This window comes from Wyeomyia smithii, chromosome 2 (genome assembly GCF_029784165.1).
Source record: "Wyeomyia smithii strain HCP4-BCI-WySm-NY-G18 chromosome 2, ASM2978416v1, whole genome shotgun sequence".
In the NCBI taxonomy this organism is placed as follows: domain Eukaryota; kingdom Metazoa; phylum Arthropoda; class Insecta; order Diptera; family Culicidae; genus Wyeomyia; species Wyeomyia smithii.
Genome location: NC_073695.1, coordinates 195038575 through 195060930, shown reverse-complemented (window position 1 = coordinate 195060930; position 22356 = coordinate 195038575). Strand labels below are relative to the sequence as shown.

At 40.7% G+C, this 22356-nt stretch overlaps 1 protein-coding gene and 1 pseudogene across 1 annotated transcript; one reads left to right on the top strand and one right to left on the bottom strand.

Annotated features, from left to right (window-relative positions):
• The first annotated feature begins 904 nt into the window (after positions 1-904).
• LOC129720302 (keratin-associated protein 16-1-like) lies at positions 905-3930 on the top strand (annotated as a pseudogene).
• Positions 3931-4265: 335 nt separating this feature from the next.
• On the bottom strand, positions 4266-20402 carry LOC129722922 (activating signal cointegrator 1 complex subunit 2 homolog). The gene is made up of 5 exons (XM_055676773.1): positions 19956-20402; positions 19774-19859; positions 19563-19670; positions 5606-5685; positions 4266-5458 (listed from the first exon to the last, which is right to left on the bottom strand). Exons 1-5 carry the CDS (start codon positions 19998-20000, stop codon positions 4326-4328), a joined length of 1452 nt encoding a protein of 483 aa, XP_055532748.1. The 5' UTR covers positions 20001-20402; the 3' UTR covers positions 4266-4325.
• Between the last annotated feature and the right edge of the window lie 1954 nt (positions 20403-22356).

The following is a 22356-nucleotide window of genomic DNA, read 5'->3' as shown; positions in this document are numbered from 1 at the left end:
ACACGCGGCGTAATGATGCCTTCTCCATGCAAATTAGAAGGCGTATTCGCGCCTTTCGTTGGGACGCCTTTCAGCCAGAACCTTCTAGCTGTGCCTTCTAGTGAAGAAGGTAGTCGTTCGCTGCCTTCGGCTGCGTACTTGACTGCCTTCCGTGTGGACGCATCGTGCCTTCCACACGGTCTGGTGTTGCCTTCTTCCGGGGAAGGCGCTGGCAACGCCGTGTTGTATCATTTTCCGGCTGCTGGTGATTCTAGAAGTGTGTTGCCTTATTTTTTCTTCCAACAAACATAAACAAACATGAATTGGGTGGCATGACGACAAGAAGGTTAGCTTACGGCGGGGTTCGAGACGGCGTGATTGCGCCTTCCGTGTAGACGAGCGGAAGGCGGTATATGCTAGAAGGCACATTAGACGGTTTCAAAAAGGTACTGACAATTCTCGTCAGGAAGGCGCTGTCACGCCGTGTGTGTATTCGGGCCTTTAATAAAAATAAGCTTCTTCTTTTTCTTCTTTTGACTTGTGCAGAATGATGTTTCATCGCTCCTCCTGCACGAGTATTATAGCACAGCTGTTTGCTATAACGCCAGTTAGTTTTTGTGGTTTCTGTCAATATGTGCTCATAATGAATGATTCTTTAAAAAAAAATAGGCAAAACAATGTTCTTAAAAGTAACTTTATCGTTAAACAAAAGAACGATCACAAATCGTATCATTGGAAACCGACATTGATTCAAAGCTCTGACTACGAACTGTTAACCAAATGTTCGCCACCTGTGTTTAAAAACCGACACTAAATTCGAGCACTTGTGCTTTACAGCTGCTCAACTTTACAGCGCGCCAAACACATCGATCCACTGAACCACGTGCGCCATGGCAACCGGAAATAACAGATTGTTCCTCGTCGAGTGAAAATTTTCGCACCTCAAGGATCATTTTCAACCTGAGTCTCGAAGCGAACGGAACGTAGTAAAAAATTTATAGTTTCTCAAAAAAACTGAATATAATTTCTAGAAGTTTTAAAAACAAGTTGTCCGGAAGCCGAAGCCAAATTAGTGCAAGCAAATTTTATTGAAGAATTTTTTGTGTCGTACCGAAGCCAAGTGAAGGATTTCAAGGTTTTCCGGTTGAAGAACCTGCATTGGGAACTAAACAGCAATCAAAATCGATAAACCTTGTAAGTTGGTGCTGTGCAATGGTTGATAGTTTTGTGAAAATCGGAATAATTTAACAGAAACAGTGATTAATCAGGGTTTATTTCTATCATTTTCATAGAAACCCCAACCCGAAGCTTGCGAAAATGTGCGATCCGTGCTGCTCCCCCTGCGATCCTTGCTATCCCTGCTATCCTTGCGTAAGATGCCACTGTTCTTCCTGCCACAAATATGACCACTGCTCCCATTCCTGTTGCTCCAAGCATCGCTATCGTTTCTGCTATCTTTGCTTGCGTCATCATTGTTAAAATGCAGCTGATCGAACTGGAAATGATTCTGTTGTGACGAAAGCGGATGATTTTCCAGTTCGCATCAAATTGTAATATTTTTTCGGTTAATATTTGTGAACAAGAGCAGTTCTCAATGCCTCTGCTGGAAGTCAATTACCTAAAAACAATCAATTAGAAACTTCTGGAGACAGGTTTGGGGACTGCAAGAAGTGAGGTTTTGAAATGTTGCAAATCGATACTATTTTGCGATGACAGTTTGAAATAGTGTTTGTATTTGGTTCAATGTCGCTTGCATTGTTGCAGCACAGCGAATGGATAGTAGAATTGTACTTGCGCGTTCGTGCATACGACGAGAAGGGCTCTGTTTTACCAATCACGACTCGGTGATTTCCTGTAAAAGCGTTGCCCTCGAATGTATCAATCGAATTGCTTTCGAAGATAGAAATTTAGGTTACTTGCTTAGCAATGTCCTTCATTAGCTACAAAGTGGCTAGTTTATTTTACTTTTTGTTTGCATCAGTCAACGCAAATTTAACCACTAATTACCGGAACAAGGGTATTTAGAACATAACTCCTTCTCTGGAACAGCTCAGAACTGTGATGTAAAAAGTAGCACTTCATCCCCGATAAATGGCTCAGAGCGAAGCTCTGTGCTCTCAGGGGTATTAATGTTAAACGTTTGTATCATTTAACTGATTTGGTAATAGCAAATGAAAATCCTTGTTCCAAGTAGCAAGTTTAGATTTATGTACATTTTCACAACAGTTAAGATAGCTTTAATTTTGTTGAAAAAATCTAGAGTAAATTTATAAACATTATTGCTAGGGTCCCCGTTCCGCCTCCTACCTGAGCTGGTGGAAACGCCCGCTGATAGTGTTCGACAGTACTGATACGGTTCACCACAGCTGGAACCTGCGCCGCAAGGAGCCAAACATTTCAGATATTCGTTACGAAGAGATGTACTGCTGCGGTAAAAGAATCTATTGAGCAGGTCTCAGGGGCGACAGGAGTTGGTGGAACGGGGTATGACCAAGCATTTAATCCATTATGCTACGTTAGAGCAAGCATCGAAGTCAAACATCACAAATCCTTCCTTATCCCTTCGCACTCAAAGGGTTCCTGTCCTCCGCCATGCGCCCCCGGAAGCCTTTGCGATCCCTGTGCTCCCAAAACCTACGCTGCACATGATCTAAACTGCATGCCCCAATGCCCGAGTGTTTGTCCTCCAGTGCAGTGCGGTCCTCGCTTCATCACCGTCCAGCAGCCTCCACGGGTCGTCGCGCAGCGGAAGCTAATCAACTGTTGCCGAACCGTTGTAGATCAGCACGTTGTTCCACGCACCAAAACAATCGTCGAACCGAAAATCATCTACCAACCGAGAACGTACATAGAACCCTGCATCATTTATCGCAAAAGAGTTGTACCGGATCCAAAGATCCTCTACTATAAGCGTATTGTTCCGGACCCGAAAATAGTGTGCACTCCTCGTACCATCGTGGAACCCAAGGAGATTTGTACTACCATGGTTTGTAAACCAAAACCACAGACGGTGCAGATTCCACCACCTCCGGAGTATTGCTGTCTACCGACCTGCACCGCTTTCACTAAAGCACCTCCGTGCTCTCCTTGCGACCCTGTCTGTCGACCGTGCTAGGTAGCAACTGGATTGGGGATTGGGTCGATACGGGATTGGACTAAACCTGCCAAGTCAAGGTAAGTGTACAAAGGTGGTACAAAATGGTGGTTTGAACGGCTTAGTTCTAAACAAATGACGCCATTCCACCCTTGTACCTTACCTTTTCTTCGCTAATTTCGTAAAATTTCTCGAGCTAATTAGGTTATTTCTTCTTTTCAAAAGGTACCTGCCCGATGCTGCAAAAGTCGAGAGCTGCGTGGAGGAGTTCTGATTGCCAATTGTGAATGCCTCAAGCGAAACGGCCTGCAGCATGATTGCCCCCGGACAGAATGCCAGGGCAAACCTTGCTGTCTCACCAAACCAGAAGCGACCTGCTGCCCATCAACCTATGCTCGTAGGTTCCGCAATGTAACCATGGGTAACAAAAGTAACCCGATTTGTCCTAAACGTTGCCGGGTCAGTACTGTTGGAAGTGGTTGCAACCCGTGCGGAGTGGATTGTTTCTCGTGTGGACCGTGTGGACCCTGTGGACCTTGTGGACCATGTGGACCTTGTGGACCATGTGGACCTTGTGGTCCTGTATGCGATCCAAGCTGCCCAGCTGTGTGCGATCCTTCTGGATGTGTTCCCCAAGGTGACTGTGGGCCGTGTGGAGCACCGACACCTAACTGTATGCCATGCTGTAAGTATTTTGATGTCAAAGATGAATACTCAACTAATTAGGCCCGTTCACAGATGACCCTTGCACACCAAGCGTGCCACCACCATGCGGAGACCTTTGTGCCCCCTACCCAACCTGTGGACCATGCTGCTAGTAGTCACTCCATTGTACCACGTTCGATCTACTCGTAAGCTGAATCACACAACACATCAGCCGGACATGAAAACATCAAACTTGAAACCATTCTGCGATATTCCACTATCATCTGTAGTGCCAATCATTTGACCAAGTCACGTCACGTTACCGTTACTGTTCATCCAATTTGTCATTCATCGATGAATAATCGTTAAATTGCTTCAGCAACTCACGAGCTAGCCAATAATTTATACACTTTCGTGCACGGTATCCCATGTTCATCGCACTATGAATCAATATTCAATAAAAGTTGTTTGTACTGTATCGAGAAAAAAAAACGTTTCTTTTAATTCCACTGCGAAAAAAAAACAACATAAAAACTTCATCATTTATTTAAAACTCAACTCTAGGTACGGATAAAAACCTGAAAAAAAAATCTACACTCTAGATCAACTAAACCATAGTATTCAGTCCAATGATTGGCTGACTTTTGCTTCTCACTCGGTCGTCCCACTTGCGGGCCGCGTTGGCCACATAGCCGCGTTTGATCGGAATGTCGGGTTCATCTTGAGCTTGTCGCTGCTGTTGAGGCTGTGCTTGCGGCTGCGGTTGCGGTTGAGGCTGTGGCTGTGGCTGAGACTGGGGTTGTAACTGCTGCTGCTGCTGCTTTGGATGCTGATGTGGTTGTTGCTGTTGTCGCGGTTGTTGCTGCTGCTGATACCCATTTCGCTTCGGTGGCGAGCTCCGCTGGGAACAACGGCAACTGCAACTAGATCCCGAGCCGGATTCTTGTGCAGCAGCTGATGATGGTTTCGCTGGCGGTGGTGGTCTTGGCCGGCTGGTAACCTGAACCACTTCCGTGTCATATTTATCCGCTGGTACGTAGGTGCTTCTCCTCGAGGGGGAAATTTCATCCACGAAAGATTCATTGTCGTGATAGGACGGCTCTTTCGGTGATGATTGTGTAGAATGTAATTGCTGTCTACTGGAGTACGGTCCAGCGTCGCGATATTCCCGTCGGTCCCGGAAGTCGTACCGAGGAAGGTACTGAATTTCCTTACCGGCAATCCGACGACTCTCTTCGGGGGCTCGCACATGAGCGAACACCGGAGTCTGAACCGATGGGAGTATCTTGCGCTCGACGATGGACTCGATACTACGGCTTTCCGGTTCGTCTCTCTCCAAATAGCTGTACCGCCGATGTTCTGGCCGTTCTCGGTAACTTTGCCGCACCGGTTCGATGCGTTCGTTGTAATTTTGAGCATGATGCCCATTTCCGTCATAATATTTTACTCTGTCAGGCCCGTTCATATCACGGTACCGATCTTTCGATATAAAATAGACCGGCGATTCAGTATCAGTAGATACGTCTTTTTTCAGGGAGTCTTTCTCGACTTCCGTACCTCGAGATACTCCCGTCATTGAGGATGTGTCGGTTTGTGTCGTGTGTGCGGACATGCGGGCCAACGGATCAGCCAAATCGATTATGAACAGTATCGCTACCAGGAACGATAAACAACCCAAAATGATTGCGTTGTCATGGAGGTCCGGATGGACTTGATCTATCGACGCGAAAACTAGGCCGCCTGTGAACAAAAGGAGATAGGGAATGAACAATATGAATTCGAACGGGTCATGGTTAACACAATCAAATTGTTTGCGCTTGGCTCGAATTTGATCCGAGGGCGAAGGTTTTTGCACTTATTGATTACAATTTAACAGTTTCTACGTACCAGCGGCGAAGAACAATAGCGTGCCCAGGGAGAGAACTATTTTTTCGAAGAGGTTCGGTCTTGATTTGGCGTCTACACATCTGGAAAATACAAACATTGTTGGGTTTTTATTCAAGTCATGGTATTAAATGTTGCTAATTATTATCAATTGTCGGGTTTTGTCCATTTTTAATAATTTAAGTACCGCACAAGAATGTCTTTTTGCTGAAAAAGAAAAAAAATGGTACTAGTTGTCATACAATGTGTCCAATTCTTCTCCTAGTCGTACTACCTATAAGGGCGTCCCAAAAAAATCGATGTTGAAAAAGTCAAGTTGCTCAGCCCTAAATTGAAAGATAGCGTTGTTTATAGCATTTTTGTAGAACATTTCGACTCTCTAAAGAACTGTTTGCAGGTTGCCCAAACGTGATGGTTTGGTTCAGTATCGCATGCAGTTGTTTGACTCACAGAGCTCATTGAACATCATAGAAAAATTATTTTTCCCATAATTTTCAGATAAAACCCTTCAAAACACAAATTAATTTTTTTCTAAATAAGAACTGAAATTTTTACTGCAAAGCGGGATTAATGACGAAAATTTACATAAAAAAAGATCCTTCATATCATATCGGGGAGGCTGCGATATTGGCATTTTTATATGTGATGGAAAACTAAACATTTGTAAAAAAATGTCAAATAACCTTTTTATTTTCGGAGATAGAAAATATCAACTTCTGAAAACAAATGCATTTTTGTAAGGTTGATTACTAAGTAGAAGGTTCAAAAATTCGGGTAAATCTGGGAAAAGTTAGAGCGAAAATTGTGATTCTTAGTACCTTTTCAGTGCAATGAAGATATTGGGCTTTAGTGGCATTTTTGTACAAAAGTTTGGTTTTCCATCTTGTGTTAAATGTCAATATCTCAACTCAGCTTCCAGATAACATATCAGGGATCTTTTCTATGTAAATTTCCGTCATGAATCTCACTTGAATTTTTTTTTTTGTAGGTGCTTTAAAGGGTTTTTTTTTTAAATTATAAAAAAAATCATTTTTTACGATGTTTAATAAGCTCTATGAGTCAAACAACTGCATGCGATACTAAACCACACCATGTAAAATATTCAAAATTATCCCAACAAAAATAAAAAAATATATGGAAAAATGTGGGAGTCGAACAGAATTGCAAATACTACAAGGTATACAGCCCTAGGGTTGCATTTATTGGTGACGTGGGACTGAACACTGTAATTAGGGGATTTTTTGTTGCAAAATATACAGAGTCTGCAGACAGAATCAATGTGTTTGCTCAGCGACTGTACGTATTTTTATTTTCAGCCTCCCCTAGAAATCAATTTTTGAAATATATTTAATAACACTCGAAAGAATATCGTTTATATTTGGCATGTTTGTAGTATTTTTTGTCGAACAACATGTATTTGACAAGGCACAAACATATCGTGCTTGTTGAAGAAGCACCAAGAATTTCTCGTAATGCGTCAAAGTCAAAATTAACTCTATATCCTCAAAAACCAAACCAATTGTTACGTTATCATAATGAATCGTTTTGTCTTATTTAACTCTGATTGAATCAAATCTATAATATGGATCTTACTTTCAAAATAATATGGAAGCCCTGACAAAGGTTCATTAATTAGCAAACATAAGAAAATATGTTAAACAAAATTATTAACAAGTTCCAGCAAAAAATCGTAGCAATCAACAATTCCATTTTTGTTTTTTTGCTTGACAATTCTTTTCATTTGCCTACAACTACTTTCGCTGTATTACGAAGACAGCTAATATACATTTATTATCGTAAAGCTTAGAATAATAACATATCATCTAACAATTTTAAAATGTACAAAGAGATTCTGAATGAATCTTAGTAAATAAACCAAAAATTCACAAGCATTCGCAGGCTCTTACTCTTCTGTGAATGTGTGTATTTGGGAATTTATTCTTTTGATACTATCCGGTCACGATTATTTAGTGAATATCGAAGATAAAATTAAATAAATATCCGTTGCGAAAATTTACATTTCTTTTTGAGTAATTTATGGTAATTATATTTATGAGATAAACTTTCAGTCACCATCAGCAGCAGCATTGCAGTTTTTCCTCGATTGCACACGAACAGAAATGTACGAACAAAAGTGTACCACTGCAATACGAATAGTATCGCTGCAGTTCGAGTAGTACCGCTGCAGTACGAATAGAAGTGTGCCGCTGAAATGTACGAATAGAAGAGCCAAGTATGATGACAGTTCTACAAGGTATGCTATTCACGTCGATGCATTAGTTTTAGCGATCGTTATGAACTTTTTCCAATTTTGTATGAAATTTGAAATGACTTTACATTTTAAACTAAACTTATAAAACATACTTTCCTGAAAAATTATAGAAATGATGTTGAAACATGTTTTATTTGTGGAGAATACATAAACATGCTGCGGTTTAGGTAAAATATGCTGTTTTTCATCAATTTGCCGGTAACCTTTTCGCACTTTTCGTTATTTTCTTGTACTCTAATAGCGCTTCTAAATAGAGTCGCTTATGTTTCATACAGTAACAAAAGTCATGAGCTATAACAATGACTAAGATTATGCTCCAACTATTAGAAATAGCATTTTTATATATTTTATTTCGACATATTGTCGCAATTTTTCACACTTAATCTAAATTAATATCAATTTCTAGTGTGTTTCAACTGGAGACTCACTCTCCAACCAAAAAAATCAGATATAAAACAACATAAAACGAGATATTACCAAAAATGTTCTGAATTCCATACAAAACGCGAAATTTTTCATAACGAGATTTGTTTGTGTGCGTGGATAGACAAAAATTTAGCATACCTTGTAGAACTGTCATCATACTTGGATAGAAGAGTACCGCTGCAATCATAGACGACGAGAGACCTGCGGCTCTTTACTCCACTGGTACTGTTGCTTTTACCGGCATGTTTTCTTTCAAGACATCAGTTTTTATTAGGTTCTGAAACAGGTTTAGGAATTGTTCAAGAATGGGGATTGTTTCAAACTTTTTGGAAAACTTTTACCTTCCAGACATCATATTAGTCTAAGCTCATGGAAGCTAAAATAAATTGACCTATTGGGACGGAGAGATTCTGTCAATTTTTATTTCGATATTGATACAGAGAATATCACAGGGAACGGATGGTGTCCATTCACGTCGGCTGTGCTAGGAATGCTCGCATGTAATTGGTTCATTGTTCGCGTAAATTTGTCATTGAAACTTTTTATCAATTTTACCGCTTAGCAATGAAATTCGAGTGATAACTAGCATATTACAAAATTGTTATACATTTTATCTATCCAACAACATATTGGTTTATGTTATCCATCATGTGGTTATGCTGTTATTACGGTTGAAATCTGACGCAACATTTGCCAGTTTTATTTCCAATTTTGCAGAATGCATCCCAGTATAGTAAACAAAAACGTAGTCCCACGTCAAAAGTGCAAAAGAATGGTTTCGTAGTATAAAAAACCATTTCATAAATCACGTTTGGGCAACCTGAAAACAATTTTTTAGAGATTCGAAATGTTCTACAAAAATGCTATAAATAACATTATCTTTCAATTTAGGGTTGAGCACCTTGACTTTTGCAACATCTTTTTTTTGGGAAAGCCTTCTACCTATTATGTAGTTCCTTACTAGTTCCTTGGTGTAACAGCATGTCAATTTGATGAGACAGTATGATACGAGTTGAACTTAACAAATAGAATATCTTCCACACAAGCAGGCCCGAATTAAAGGGGGGGGGGGGGGGGGGGCTTCAAAGAGCAGCTAATCGTGTAACGCGTCAGATGCGGGAGACATACCGGGAGGCAAGAACTGCCGAAAAAACCGAAAAAGGCTTCATCGCCGTGAGAAACGTGAGCACTACAATCGCGTCCTTGCGGAGGCGGAGAATTGCTTCACCAGGCACGACACGAGGAGCTTCTATAGAACGATCAACGGAATCAGGAACCGGACCGTGCCAGTACCTGCCATGTGCAATGACAGGGAGGGGAACCTGATTACCGATAAATCGCAGGTGGCCAGGCGTAGGGGAAGGGAGGAGAGTCGTCGAGGGGAACAGGATAGAAATTGGGGAGGACGGACAAGCTGTGGACCCACCAACATTGGACGAGGTGAAGAATGCTTGCAAAGAGCTAAAAAACAACAAAGCCGCTGGGAAGGACGGCTTACCGGCCGAACTTTTCAAAGTTGGGAGCGGGCGGCTGTGTAGTGCAATTCACCAGATTATCCTAAGGGTATGGTCTGAGGAACAACTACCTTCGAACTGGTTGGAAGGACTCATATGCCCTATCTACAAGAAGGAACATAGACTCGAGTGTAGTAATTATCGAGGCATAACCCTCCTCAATTCCGCTTACAAAATTCTCTCCCGTATCCTGTTCCAGCGACTGAGGCCGTTGCAGGAAGCCTTTGTTGGAGAATACCAATGCGGGTTTCGAGTGAAGCGATCTACAACGGACCAGATGTTCACCTTGAGACAGATCCTCGACAAGTTTCGAGAACACAACCTGCAGACACATCATCTGTTTATAGACTTTCGAGGGGCGTACGATACAGTGAAACGCAACGAGCTGTGGCAAATAATGCTAGAACATGGTTTCCCAACTAAACTTATTAAACTGATACGTGCGACGCTCGACGGTTTCACATCATGCGTCAGGACAGCGGGCGAATTTTCGAACGCGTTTGTGACGTTAGATGGTCTGAAGCAAGGTGACGGGCTCTCGAACATGCTGTTCAACATAGCTTTGGAAGGTGCAATACGAAGGGAAGGTGTGCAGAGGAGCGGCACAAGGATGGGAAAAATCGTTCAAGTGATAATTAATCAGCAGTCCAAACTGATTCTCTATCGCTTCCGATAATTTCAAAAGGATATGTGTTGAAAAATTTTCACTTGCGATTACTTTGATTTGTTTGTTTTGTTTCGCTCTTTCGATTTTTTTTTTCACACGTGTTGGTATACAGCACGCGCAAACCGAGAAGCTATTTTTCTTCTTTTGAAATAATTTAACATGAATGAAAGCAAGAATGTTCTACGGGGTGTTGTCTTCTAGAAATAAGAATATAGATACTGGTATTGTGGCCGGGGCGCATCAAACATATTTCCAGAAAGCATGTATTCAAGAATATTACATGCAAGCTCTCATGTAATATAGAGTGGTAAACGGCTTCGGCGTGCTGGGGCCTAGTGTGGTTGGTAATGTCTCCGCCAACCACGCTCGACGCCTGGGTTCGAATCCCACCGCCGACATAGGTGTCGATGGTTGTGAGGTGGCGTGATCCACTCACAACCAACCTAACTGGTCTAGATTCAATTCTAGCCGACACCGGGAGATTTTCTGAGGCGAAAAATCTCTGGGATCACGCCTTCCATCGCATGAGGAAGTAAGGCCGTTGGCGCCGGTCCGTTAATAAACGGGTTGTGAGTTAGGGTCCTGGGTGTGGAGTCGCCTCCCTGGGCGTCGGTGATTGGCCACAATAGTGGCGGAACTAGACCGACGGAAAATAAGCGAGAATAAAAAAAAACGGCTTCGGCAGTGGTTTTCTTCGGCAGGTTCCTGCATAAGATCGCTGTAGAAAACCTGTCAAAGAAAACCACTGACGAAGCCGTTCGCTACCCTACATGAAGTACATGCAAGATTGAGATTTGAATTGCCTTATAGTTTGAGGGTTACAACCAAGAAATACATTATAGAATGATCGAGAGACTAGTTTGATACTTTCTATACTTTATACTTTATGAGTCCAATTTTATATCATTGTGAGACAAATCTTTAGAGTATGGCATCATTTATGTCGTTGGTTCAATGTATTCTTGAATGTATTGCAAAAATTGCAGCTTAAAACTATTGAACTGAAAAAAATCGGTGAGAGAATTTTCGTCTTCAGGAAACGGAAATTTTCAGTATTGATTCTCCTGAAATTGTCATTAACGATTCTTATTCCTTTCTGTAACTAAGTAGCCGTATCATTGTTGATAAATGGAAATTAACAAAACGATTCTATACGATAAAAAATCGGAAGTGATTCTCCGAGTGAGTGATTTTTTCCATCCTTGGAGCGGCACCATCATCACTAAGTCTCACATGCTTCTGGGCTTTGCGGACGACATTGATATAATTGGTGTTAACCGTAGAGCAGTTGAGGAGGCCTTTACGGTTCTCAAAAGGGAAGCTGCGAGAATTGGACTTACCATAAACACTGCCAAAACGAAGCATATGGTGGCTGGCAGAGAGCTTGGTAGTTCTACGGGTGTTGGTGCTGCGGTGGAGATGGATGGGGATACTTTCGAAGTGGTCGACGAATTTATTTATCTTGGTACTCTCGTGACATGTGACAACGAGGTGAGCCGCGAGGTGGAGAGGCGGATTGCGGCGGCGAATAGGGCTTATTACGGATTGCGTAGCCAGCTTAGATCCCGTAGCCTACAGATCCGTACGAAATTTGCGCTCTATAGGACTCTGATCCTCCCGGTGGCGCTCTACGGACATGAATCGTGGACGTGGAAGAAGGCCGATCGACGAGCGCTTGGGGTCTTCGAGCGTAGAATCCTGCGATCAATACTCGGAGGCAAACTAGAGAACGGGGTGTGGCGCAGGCGCATGAATCACGAGCTGTACGAAGTATACAAACACGCTGATATTGTCAAGCTGATAAAACACGGCAGGTTACAGTGGGCTGGCCATGTGGCACGGAAGGAAGATGAGCGACCGGCAAAGATAATATTTAGAAGAGAACCGGATAGAGGCCGACAACTTCGAGGCAGACCGCGCACGCGCTGGATGTGTGCTATCGACGAGGATGCCAGAGCAGCGGGTTTAAGGGGAGACTGGAGAGTAGCAGCCCAAGACTGAGATTTGTGGAGACGTATTCTGGATTCGACATAGGATCTTAATGATCTGTCGCCATAAAAATAAGTAAGTAAGGCTTCAAAGAGCACACACTTAATTTATCTCGGCAAACTTCCCAACAGCTGATGGAGCTCGGCGAAATTTCTAATAAATGTCAGGAATATATTTCGACGAACATTCAGCAAATATATCGATCTACCGTAAAACAGCAGGCATTAAATTTCGTTTGCCGATGTTCTTGAAAATTCTGCCGAAAACTTGTAGAGCGTTTCGCTGAATTCATCAGCTGTTGAGTTCTCGGTAATAAAATCTAAGTGTGCAAATGCCCTGGGCTTCCCAGGCCCAGATTTACGGAGGGGGGTGGGGCAAAGAAGACAAACGCCCCTGGGCTCCTGATTCGAGAAGCCCCCCCTTGTCCTGGGGCGGACGTTAGGGATAGTGAAGACCTTTTTTTCTTGTCGCACCTTCCCACACTTCAAAACCATGAGTTGCATGCATATGCAACACGTGTTTACTGTCTACTGGTATCAAAAGCAATATTTTACATCTACACATTTCAACGAAGAGTAGTATTCAGAAGCCTGGTCAACATCATTTGTCAGTCGATTGTGACAATTATACGATGTCACTTCATGAGAGAGCGAATTCTCAGATTTACAGAGTTAGGCAATTCTCTCTCAGAAAATCAAATTTCAATTTGCGTTGACAGCGTTGAAAGAGATTTTGAAGGCTGCTCGTCATATATAATTGTCCAAATGAACGATATGACAAAAGCAAAAAGGTTGCCTTCTTTCTTTTTCGCATCAAAAACCAAACAAATGTGCACAACACCGTCAACGCGAATAGCTCTACAAACCGATGATTCATCCTATAGAAGCTGATAGAAGCGAAGTGTGAATACGAGAGAGATGAATTGCGATTGCCATCACTTGAACAAAGTAGGTATCACCCAATCTTCCTGAATCGCAAGTATTGACAGTAAAATGGAATTTTCATCGTTTCCGAAATGTTGTTGTAAAATAAAACAAGAGCGTGTTCATGCTGAATGATCTGGAAATTCGCAAAAATTCAATCGACCATTTTTAATTTGTTTTATATGTATTGTGGCATTGGATATCATATCATTCCGAGCATTGTAGCTCAAACCCCTTAGGTTGTACACATGGGCGCTAGGGGGGGCTAGTTTTCATGTATGTAGAAAAAAGAGTTTGAATATGCTTATTTAATAACGCTTAAAATAGTATCGTAAAAGCAGAAAAAAATCACTTCGGGTTAGAATCTCCGAAGATGTACTGAATATCTTGAACACATCGTCAACGCCAAGCTCTTTCAGCAACAATGATTCGATATTGAGGAGAGCTAGATTTGGTAAACGGCTGGGCAGTGCTTTTTAACAGTTCACCCGTACTAGTTAGAAGAAAATAGACCCCAGTGTGGTTCAAGGCATATTGCCCTATTCCTACCTCCACGTGGTACCAACTGGGATACGAGCAACCAAGGAAAAACCGGTAAACCGGTGGGGTAGTTGTTCTCCTAGAGAGCAGCTTGTCTGCGCGTCTACCCCACAGGCTAGGGGCGGCTCAAACAGCGACTGATCCGGACCGGATGGTTGAACTATGACATGCGGTGTCTCGCCAGCTACATCCATGGCGGCAGCTCCGTCGCGAGACTAGGTATCGCAGCCCTAGTGAGGCAGCATACTAAAATAAACATACTACGGAGAATCAAGAATTCAAAACGAACCGGAACAATCGGCAATGACCCAGCCGACGAAATAAGGACGACGATTAGAAGCTCAGTACATGTAACAGTAGATCGCTTAACGACCCGGATGTCGACCGAATTCTGCTGGATCAGCTAGAACCCCGCCACTTCGACATCGTCGCGCTCCAGGAGCTTTGCCTGAAAGGAGAGAAGGTACGGTGGATTTGACGCCGCAAGGCACAGTACCACCGAAGCGGCAGTCAATCAGCGACAGGTTGTGTTTGTTGAGAGTTAAGAGCCGGTTCCACAACTACACTATTCCCGATGTGCACTGCCCTCACGAAGGAAGACCTGATGCAGGGAAAGAAGCGTTCTACGCACAGTTGGAGAAACTCTACGATAGCTGCTCGCGTAGAGATATCAACATCGTCGTTGGGGACATGAACGGAAGGATAGCCTTAGGCTTATATAGGCTTCAGCCCCCCCTAGCCCCCCCGTAGTTGCGCCCATGGTTGTACAGAAAATCTGTCTGAAAGAGAATTGTAGAGATCAAATATAAATTTGTAAAAAAAAAAACAAAATACACTTTTTTGTAAGTTATTTGTAGTTCTCCAGCAGCAAATAGAAATTTATTGAAAAGTACAGACAATTCATTCTTTGACAGCAAGAAGATATGATGAATAGCTTAGCTTAGCTAAGTTCTGATTGTACATATCAATGGTTGATACTCCGTTATGGGTCCGAGCCACTCAAGATGAACAATGAATCAACTGAAAGAACGACTGGGAGTGGCAATTCTTTCTCAGTGTGCATCATTGAATGACCCGATTTTTTATAGACCAATAACGGTGCCAGCCACGTTCTTACAGTCAGGGAATATTGTCGATTTCGTGCAACACCGGCACAATTAAAAATTTTTTCTATTCTAAAACTTTGATGTCAAACGATGCCACATACGGGTAAGTTTTTTATCTTTATTGGAGAGGCTTTCAGCTTTTGGCTGGTTCGCCCCTGGGTAAGTTTTATTTCATAAAGACTCAATTCAATATTCACAGATATGAATCCTGAGTTATAAGTAGATATGTCTTTGCAATTCAAACAAAAAACATCCATCGGAAGATGATAAAAAAAGAGATTTTAACTCATACAACTTTCTTATAGCATGTACATAATAAAGTTAATTAGGTTGGACGAGAATGGAAACTCTAAAACTTAAAAGATTTCGTCAAAGTGACAGTAGTTTCAGTGGTGAGCATCATTCCGCTAATTCGCTAATAGCTAATTACCGACTCTGATATTCAGTTAACGGTTCAGCGATTTCGCTAACTTTGAGATGGTTAGCGGGCTGTTAGCGTCGCTTAAACTTTGGTCTTTGAAACTCTAATCGCTTATTCGATAATTTTGTAGAGAAACGACAAAAAAATATTTCCAAAAAACTGTGAGTGGCTGATGGCGTACATTAATTGCTTCTAATGATGAACATATCTTACTGCGAAAGTTACGTTTGAAACATATGTTTCATTCAAACAACGTTCAATTGTCTTAATTCGCGACTACGAAGCTTAAAGAGATTTCAAAAACTGTACGCTTAGTCTCACTCATAAACAGCATGCAACCCCTCCTGTGAAGTTCTCGTTGCAACCGATATAACACACTGGAGTGTTCTCCATTCAAGCTATTTATCGTTTTTTCTCGCTGTCTCTCGTGCTCGCATTCGCTCCCGAGATTATATGCACACACGCGCGCTTACTCTTCAACTCGCGTGTACTCTTCTTCTCGCGAGCACAACCAGCTGAAGAAAATCGTTCCAAGATGCATTGCGATGGTTATAGAGGGACTTAAAAATATTTCATTTAGGGTAATGGACTACTTCGGTAACGTTTGATTCGACTGTTATCGCATTATACTGCTATGTACCAGAGCAGTCCGATACCCTACACCAGCGGTTCTCAACTTGGGGTACGCGAGAGCCTTCAGGGGGTACGCGAAAGGAAAATCAGTAATGGTGGACAAAGTATTTTTTTTAAATACTTTATTTGTTGTTCAAACTTGCTCCTAAAAAATGGCTGTAGCAATCAAACAAATCACAGTTCAATTTGAAACCTGAACTAGATTACCACAACATGATCTATCACTACTCTCTCCCACTCTACGAGAACATTCCAAGCCAATTAATACAATTAATTTGGAAAATATCGCCAAGGGGTACGCGGACAAAAAAAGGTTGAGAACCGTTGCCCTACACGTTTCAGTATGCGATATTTTACAGATTTTTCGCACCCTTTCGGCTGTCGGCGCACGAAGCAAAACCGAGTGGATGAAGAGAGCATTTTCGTTTTCGAGCACGTTTTTTCAAGCACTCCACCTAGTCGAGCACGGAACTTCCCAGTCGAGGCACGATGCTGGTCTAACAAAGCCAGTTGTCGTGGGTTCAAGTCTCGGCTCGGAAAAGACTGTTAGTGCTTTGACACACTTCTGCATACACTTATTGCACCAAAATTGAACCATTCTTGATTCTACACATAGAAATTTGATAGTGCGAATTATTTCAAATTGTTGTTGACAAGGTTAAGTACTTTTTGGGACTAATTTCCGGTAAAAAAAATGTTGTCGAAGAAGACATTAAGACTTGCAAGCAAAGTGCATTAAATATATGATATTTTTTTTATTCTTCATAGCCTCATAAATTATTTTTCAGTTATGAGCTTTTTAGTTTTGAGTCAGAGAACGTCAAAAAAAATCAAAAAGTTTGGTTGCCATCGCCACCCGTCAGAAGCTACGTGAACTAAAATTATCTTAACAATCCTCCTTGATAAGCTTTTTATGTCGTCAACAAGTAGAAGTAGGTTTAAACCCTTATGAATGATAAGCCCCAATTGCGAAAGCTAATAATTCCCAACAATTAAAATTACATCACATAATTACATTTCTAATAGTGTTGAAAATTGACCATTTATGATTTGTGACAAAAACGAAAATAAAAAATATTCACGAAAATTAAAAACAAACTTTTTTAACAAAAATACCAAGAACCTAGTTAAAATAAGCGTAAAATTCAGAAGTTTGTAAATACGCCAAGACTCTCGTAGTCAGAAACCCTGCAAAATATTCGCGTGCTACAAATGATACAATTGCAAGTAAACATGGATTAGTTTTATTAATAGGAAAAATAAGAAGCAATCACCAGCTTATAACAAATACAAAACATTGTAATGCCATACTAACAGTTGAAAATATTAGAAAAAAAAAAACAAACAATACTCTTTATATAAAAGCAGCTAGCAATAAAAAATTATCGAGTTGTCGTTGAGTGATAACTCAGGATCAGAGTTGCCAATGTTCCAGTTTAATATGGATTCTTACAGTTTTTTTAAGTGATCCAGTTAATCCCAAAATCTTCCAGTTTTTTTTTTTTTTTTTGTATATCTGACAGTTTTATCCAGATTTTTTGGACACTCAAGCTCCGATTGGTTTGGAAATATTTTAAAAACGTAAATTTTGTGGTTTGATAAATCATTGTAGCAATGCTTAACAGTATTTTCAGTATTGTAACTTTTCGCACGAAACACGGCCCACTTTATTTTTTTAATTTTGCGATAAACTGGTTGCGCAATTTCGAATTTTATTCCTGTGAATGAAATTTTTTAGTCTACAATTTCAACAAAATGTAAGCTCGAAATTGCTGTATTTAAAACTTATATTGGATTCAATAACCATCACAGAGAAGCTCTCTGACAATTAGTTTTTTTTTTTTTTGGTATTTTGTATATTTATATGGAATCCAGTTTTTTTCCAGTTTTTTCTTCTGCATTCTTCCAGTTCAATTTAAAATTGTATTGGCAACTCTGCTCAAGATTGTGGAAAATCACGATTTAGCGAAAGCTACGAAAACTAGCATCGGTCTCTAAATTTACAAAAATTCGCGAAGTACAACGAAATTAATAAAAAAAATAACAACATTCCATGTCGGTTATGAAATATTTCGATTTGAAGCCCAAAAATTTATTAAAACAGTACTACTGCTCTCCAATAACGCGATTTTGCCAGTCTACCGCATGATGCATGATGTAGATGCAATGAATATAAATAAAATAAATGTTCGATCAAGATGGATGCCGCGTTCGGATAAAAACCAGCATTTTGAGAATGTTACCCAACTACAGAGCTATTTTTTGGATTGATTCACAGCTTTAGATTGAACCCGAATCCACCACTTAACATCCTAGACGAAGGAACAGGTAAAACCAATTCAATGAGCGGAGATAACGATGTCCAAAGAAAACGAAAACAGATCCTTCCGCTGGCATGATCGTTACATCGGTTTTCTAAGATGCACGTGGAATAATGTTCATTGGAGGAAAAACAATCAACGGCGAGTGTACTGCAAACTTACTAACTAGAGTAAGGAAAAACCGGCAGGATTGGGCGAAAAAGAAAGCATTGTTTGATCAAGAAAATGCAACAGCTCACACATTGGCCAAGATAAACGAAACTTCGAACTTTAATTCTGCTTGCTATAACACAACTTGTATACCCTGCTCTATTTTCCCAAAATACTTTCAGAATCTTCTCACCGAATGATAATGCGAATGCTAAAATCAAAGTTTCTTGTTTCAAATGCCAAAAATGTACTGAAGGATTCCAGTCAATACAATATTTTGAAGCTGTTGTATTGAAACAGTTCGCACGTCATTTACATTTTAACAAGACGATTACGATTAAACATATTGGCCATTGGGTTAATTTTCCAGACTTTTCTATGTTGGCACAGTTTTCAACGAATTTCATTTTCCGACATTACTAGCAAAGTAAAGGTACCCCAAAAACCGATGTAGTTCCTTACACCGTCGTTGCCGCGCACTTGTGAAGCCGCCTTTCAAAGCTAGTGGCTTGTAAGCAATTTTCACAAATGAAGGAAATGCCACGATAAAAAAAACTATGTTGTTAAAGACATGGCTCACCGCCTACAAATACGACCAAAAAAATACTGCACGCGGCTCGCAGCAATTGCATAGCTGTGGACTTCCCCAACGTTGTCAGCCCAGCCAATACTGGGCGGACCGCAAGGGCTCAGGCGGAAAAGGGAAATGAGTGTCGCTGTGTTGTGGGAAAAATTAGAACCAAACAAAACAACGCGATTGTTTCGCACGTAATTGAACATATGAAATTGCATAGCAAGTGTAAGTGTAGACGAAGTAATTTTTCGCCATTTTCGCCTCGCACTACCGAAGACTTGCCCTGCCACTAGTCGTTCAAGAGCAAGTGCATGAGAATTTTCCCCATTCGTATCGTCTATAGTCACAGATGTCGTGAGTGATTCATTGCTGCGATCGCCGCGCGTCGCCATTCGGATGCGGTTTTGTATTATTTCTGACTGACCTTGTAATTAGCATGAGTGCGATGACTATCGTGTAGCCGCCGTAGACAATATTGGTAAATGCGTTGCCCCCGGTACTCCAGGTTATGTTGTGTATCAGACTCCATTCTCTGGAACGGAAGGCGGTATAGGGAGAATGTTGAATTCGGTTTTCTAACTAAATGTTTCAATGCAATCAATCTGAGCCTAGTAAATTCAGAACAAAAATCTCACCTTGATAGCTTTTGATTTCTCACGAACACTCGACGTGCCTCGTGATCGGTGATTATTTTGGCGATAACACATGCAACACAACCTAGCTGAAATGTAGGATAATATTCAGATAAATGAGACGCACTAAAAACTCTTCACTTTAGGGCCCAGTTTGGTCCCGTTCTTCATTCAAATGCACTTACTAATTCGAGAAATTTAATCACTATCCTGGCAGCTGGTTTAACCATATTTACTCGCTTAATGGTTACTAATTTTAAACAACTCAAACAGAAAATATAATACTCTAAATGGAAATCTATCGGGTTTGCACTTTGCAGCTAGAGTGCCTAACTTGTAATACTCGTTCGCTCCCAGCCAATTCACACCAGTTTTTTATGTTTTTCATCCAAACTCTTCGTAGGGCGGAACGAGTGCACTTTTCATCGTTCTAATCATACTACCGCACATGAACCGATAATTTCACTTTCATTTTCCACCAGTGCATTTCTTATCGCCTGGCAGTCCGAGACGTTCCACTAAACACAGGTGACAGACACACACAGTTCGACTTCCCGCTGGAGTGAGTAATTTTCCGCGGCTTCGCGACGTTTTCGTTCCGTTCCGTTCAACAGCTAAACAATAAATAATTTTCCTAGCGCCATTAGGAGCTTTCCGCGCACTACTCGGGTGACTTAGTCAAACCTCACGCGGAGGGGCAGCGTTGAGGTTGACTTTGTCCGGGCGGTTGATAGTTATCAAAGACTCGAAACAATACACCTTTTCACGCGTTTCGGTTTGCTGTGCACTCGCGAAGTATTTACGTTTTGAATTCAGGCGCATACGTGAACCGAGCCGCGTCTAAACGGAGAAAAAAACTACCTACATAGCGATGGAGTTTGTAACTATTTAGCGGCCCATGGGGTTACTACGCTGAAAACTACTAAGTAAAACGAATGAACATTTACTAATGTCATGGGACAACCCAGAGTATAAGGCATTAAAGTATGAATGGAACTTATTCTGTGCTGGAATCGGGAAGCTAACTAATCTGGTCTTAAGAAGTCGAATGCATGTGTTCGTTAAAGTTCGCTGTAAGGTCGAATAATAAATTAATAGATTAACTAGAATAAATACAGTCTAGAATTCGCCGACATTGAAATGAATAACCCAAATACTTTGCATGTGATATATATTGTTTTTTTTTCTCGTGCGGATACTCCCCGTACATACTTACTAAAGGTACATAAAATAAATTTAAATTTGCGTCAATACTTACATTCAAAATCCTAAAGCAAGAGTCAGTTAGAATTTGTAATTCGGAATTTGTTTACCGTACGAAAAATGTGAGAATATCAAAAAATGGTTATTAGTTGTACTTTTCAGAAAATGTTGGGAAGAACATGTTAGCCAAATCTGATCTAAACTTCACATGACCTTCGAAGAATTTGAGTATGGGTGTTCGATATCCTATTTTGTACATTTTGGAGTTTATTGTCCTGTTTGTAACAAAAACTTTTTGTCCATCAGATCATTCCAGAATTAGCTCAAAGTGGTCAGCTCACATCTCTTATCATCAGCCCTCTAATTACAAGAGTGTTCTCAAGTACCAATCAAAAATAACTTTGTTTTAAAATACGCATTTCCACCGAAACAATAAAATCAGTTTACAGGCATACTTCGATTATACGCACGTACTTCGATTTTACGTACATTTTACCTCGATTTTATGCACACTTTTTTCAAACACATTTTTAATTCAAATGTTTTTTGAATGAATTGTGCATATTGCAGGATTATATAAATTAGATATCGTTCACACATAAGGGGATGTCCATATATCACGTGGAAACATAGGGGAGAGGTCGGAAGATGTCCACGGTCCATATAATTTTTCGAGAATTCATATGAAAGTTCATCCACGGAGGTCTGAAATCACCCAAAATATGTCCACAAATATGGGGCCATCCATAACCAAGTACCACGTGGACAGATTTTTAACAATTATTTAGGAGCGATTAACGAGTTTAGGAAAAAGAATTTTTTTTAAATTTTTTCGCAGTTTTTTTTTTTAAGGACGAAATTAATATCTACAACTTTGCCGAAGATGGTTAATAGATAAAACAAACCGTGTTGGCTCTGAAAATATTTTTATCATTATTAGGTACTCGGCCTAGTCAACTCATGAATCTAATTTCAAGCAAGATAAATGAACTTTTTTCAATGAAAGTCGACGTTAGTATGGGTAAAAATGTGTGGCCTACATACCCACACATACACATATACACACGCACCCATATTCATTATTTTATTTTATTCCTTTCAGATATTCGGAGTGAGTTCCTTGCCATAAACGGCCCAGTAGAGAACGTCTATCAATTACGTAACGCAAATGATTATCTTCTTCGACTCCCCTCCCGCTATGTAACTATTTTTCGGACCTTAAAATTTTTTTATATGGATTGTCAAACTTTACAACCCCCTCTTTGGGGGTTACGTAACAATTGGATGTTCCATTACATGTTTATTTGCAATTTTCCGATTACGGCAATTATTTTTGAGTTATTAAAAAGTTTGAAAATCTTGCTTCGATTTTACGCACATTTC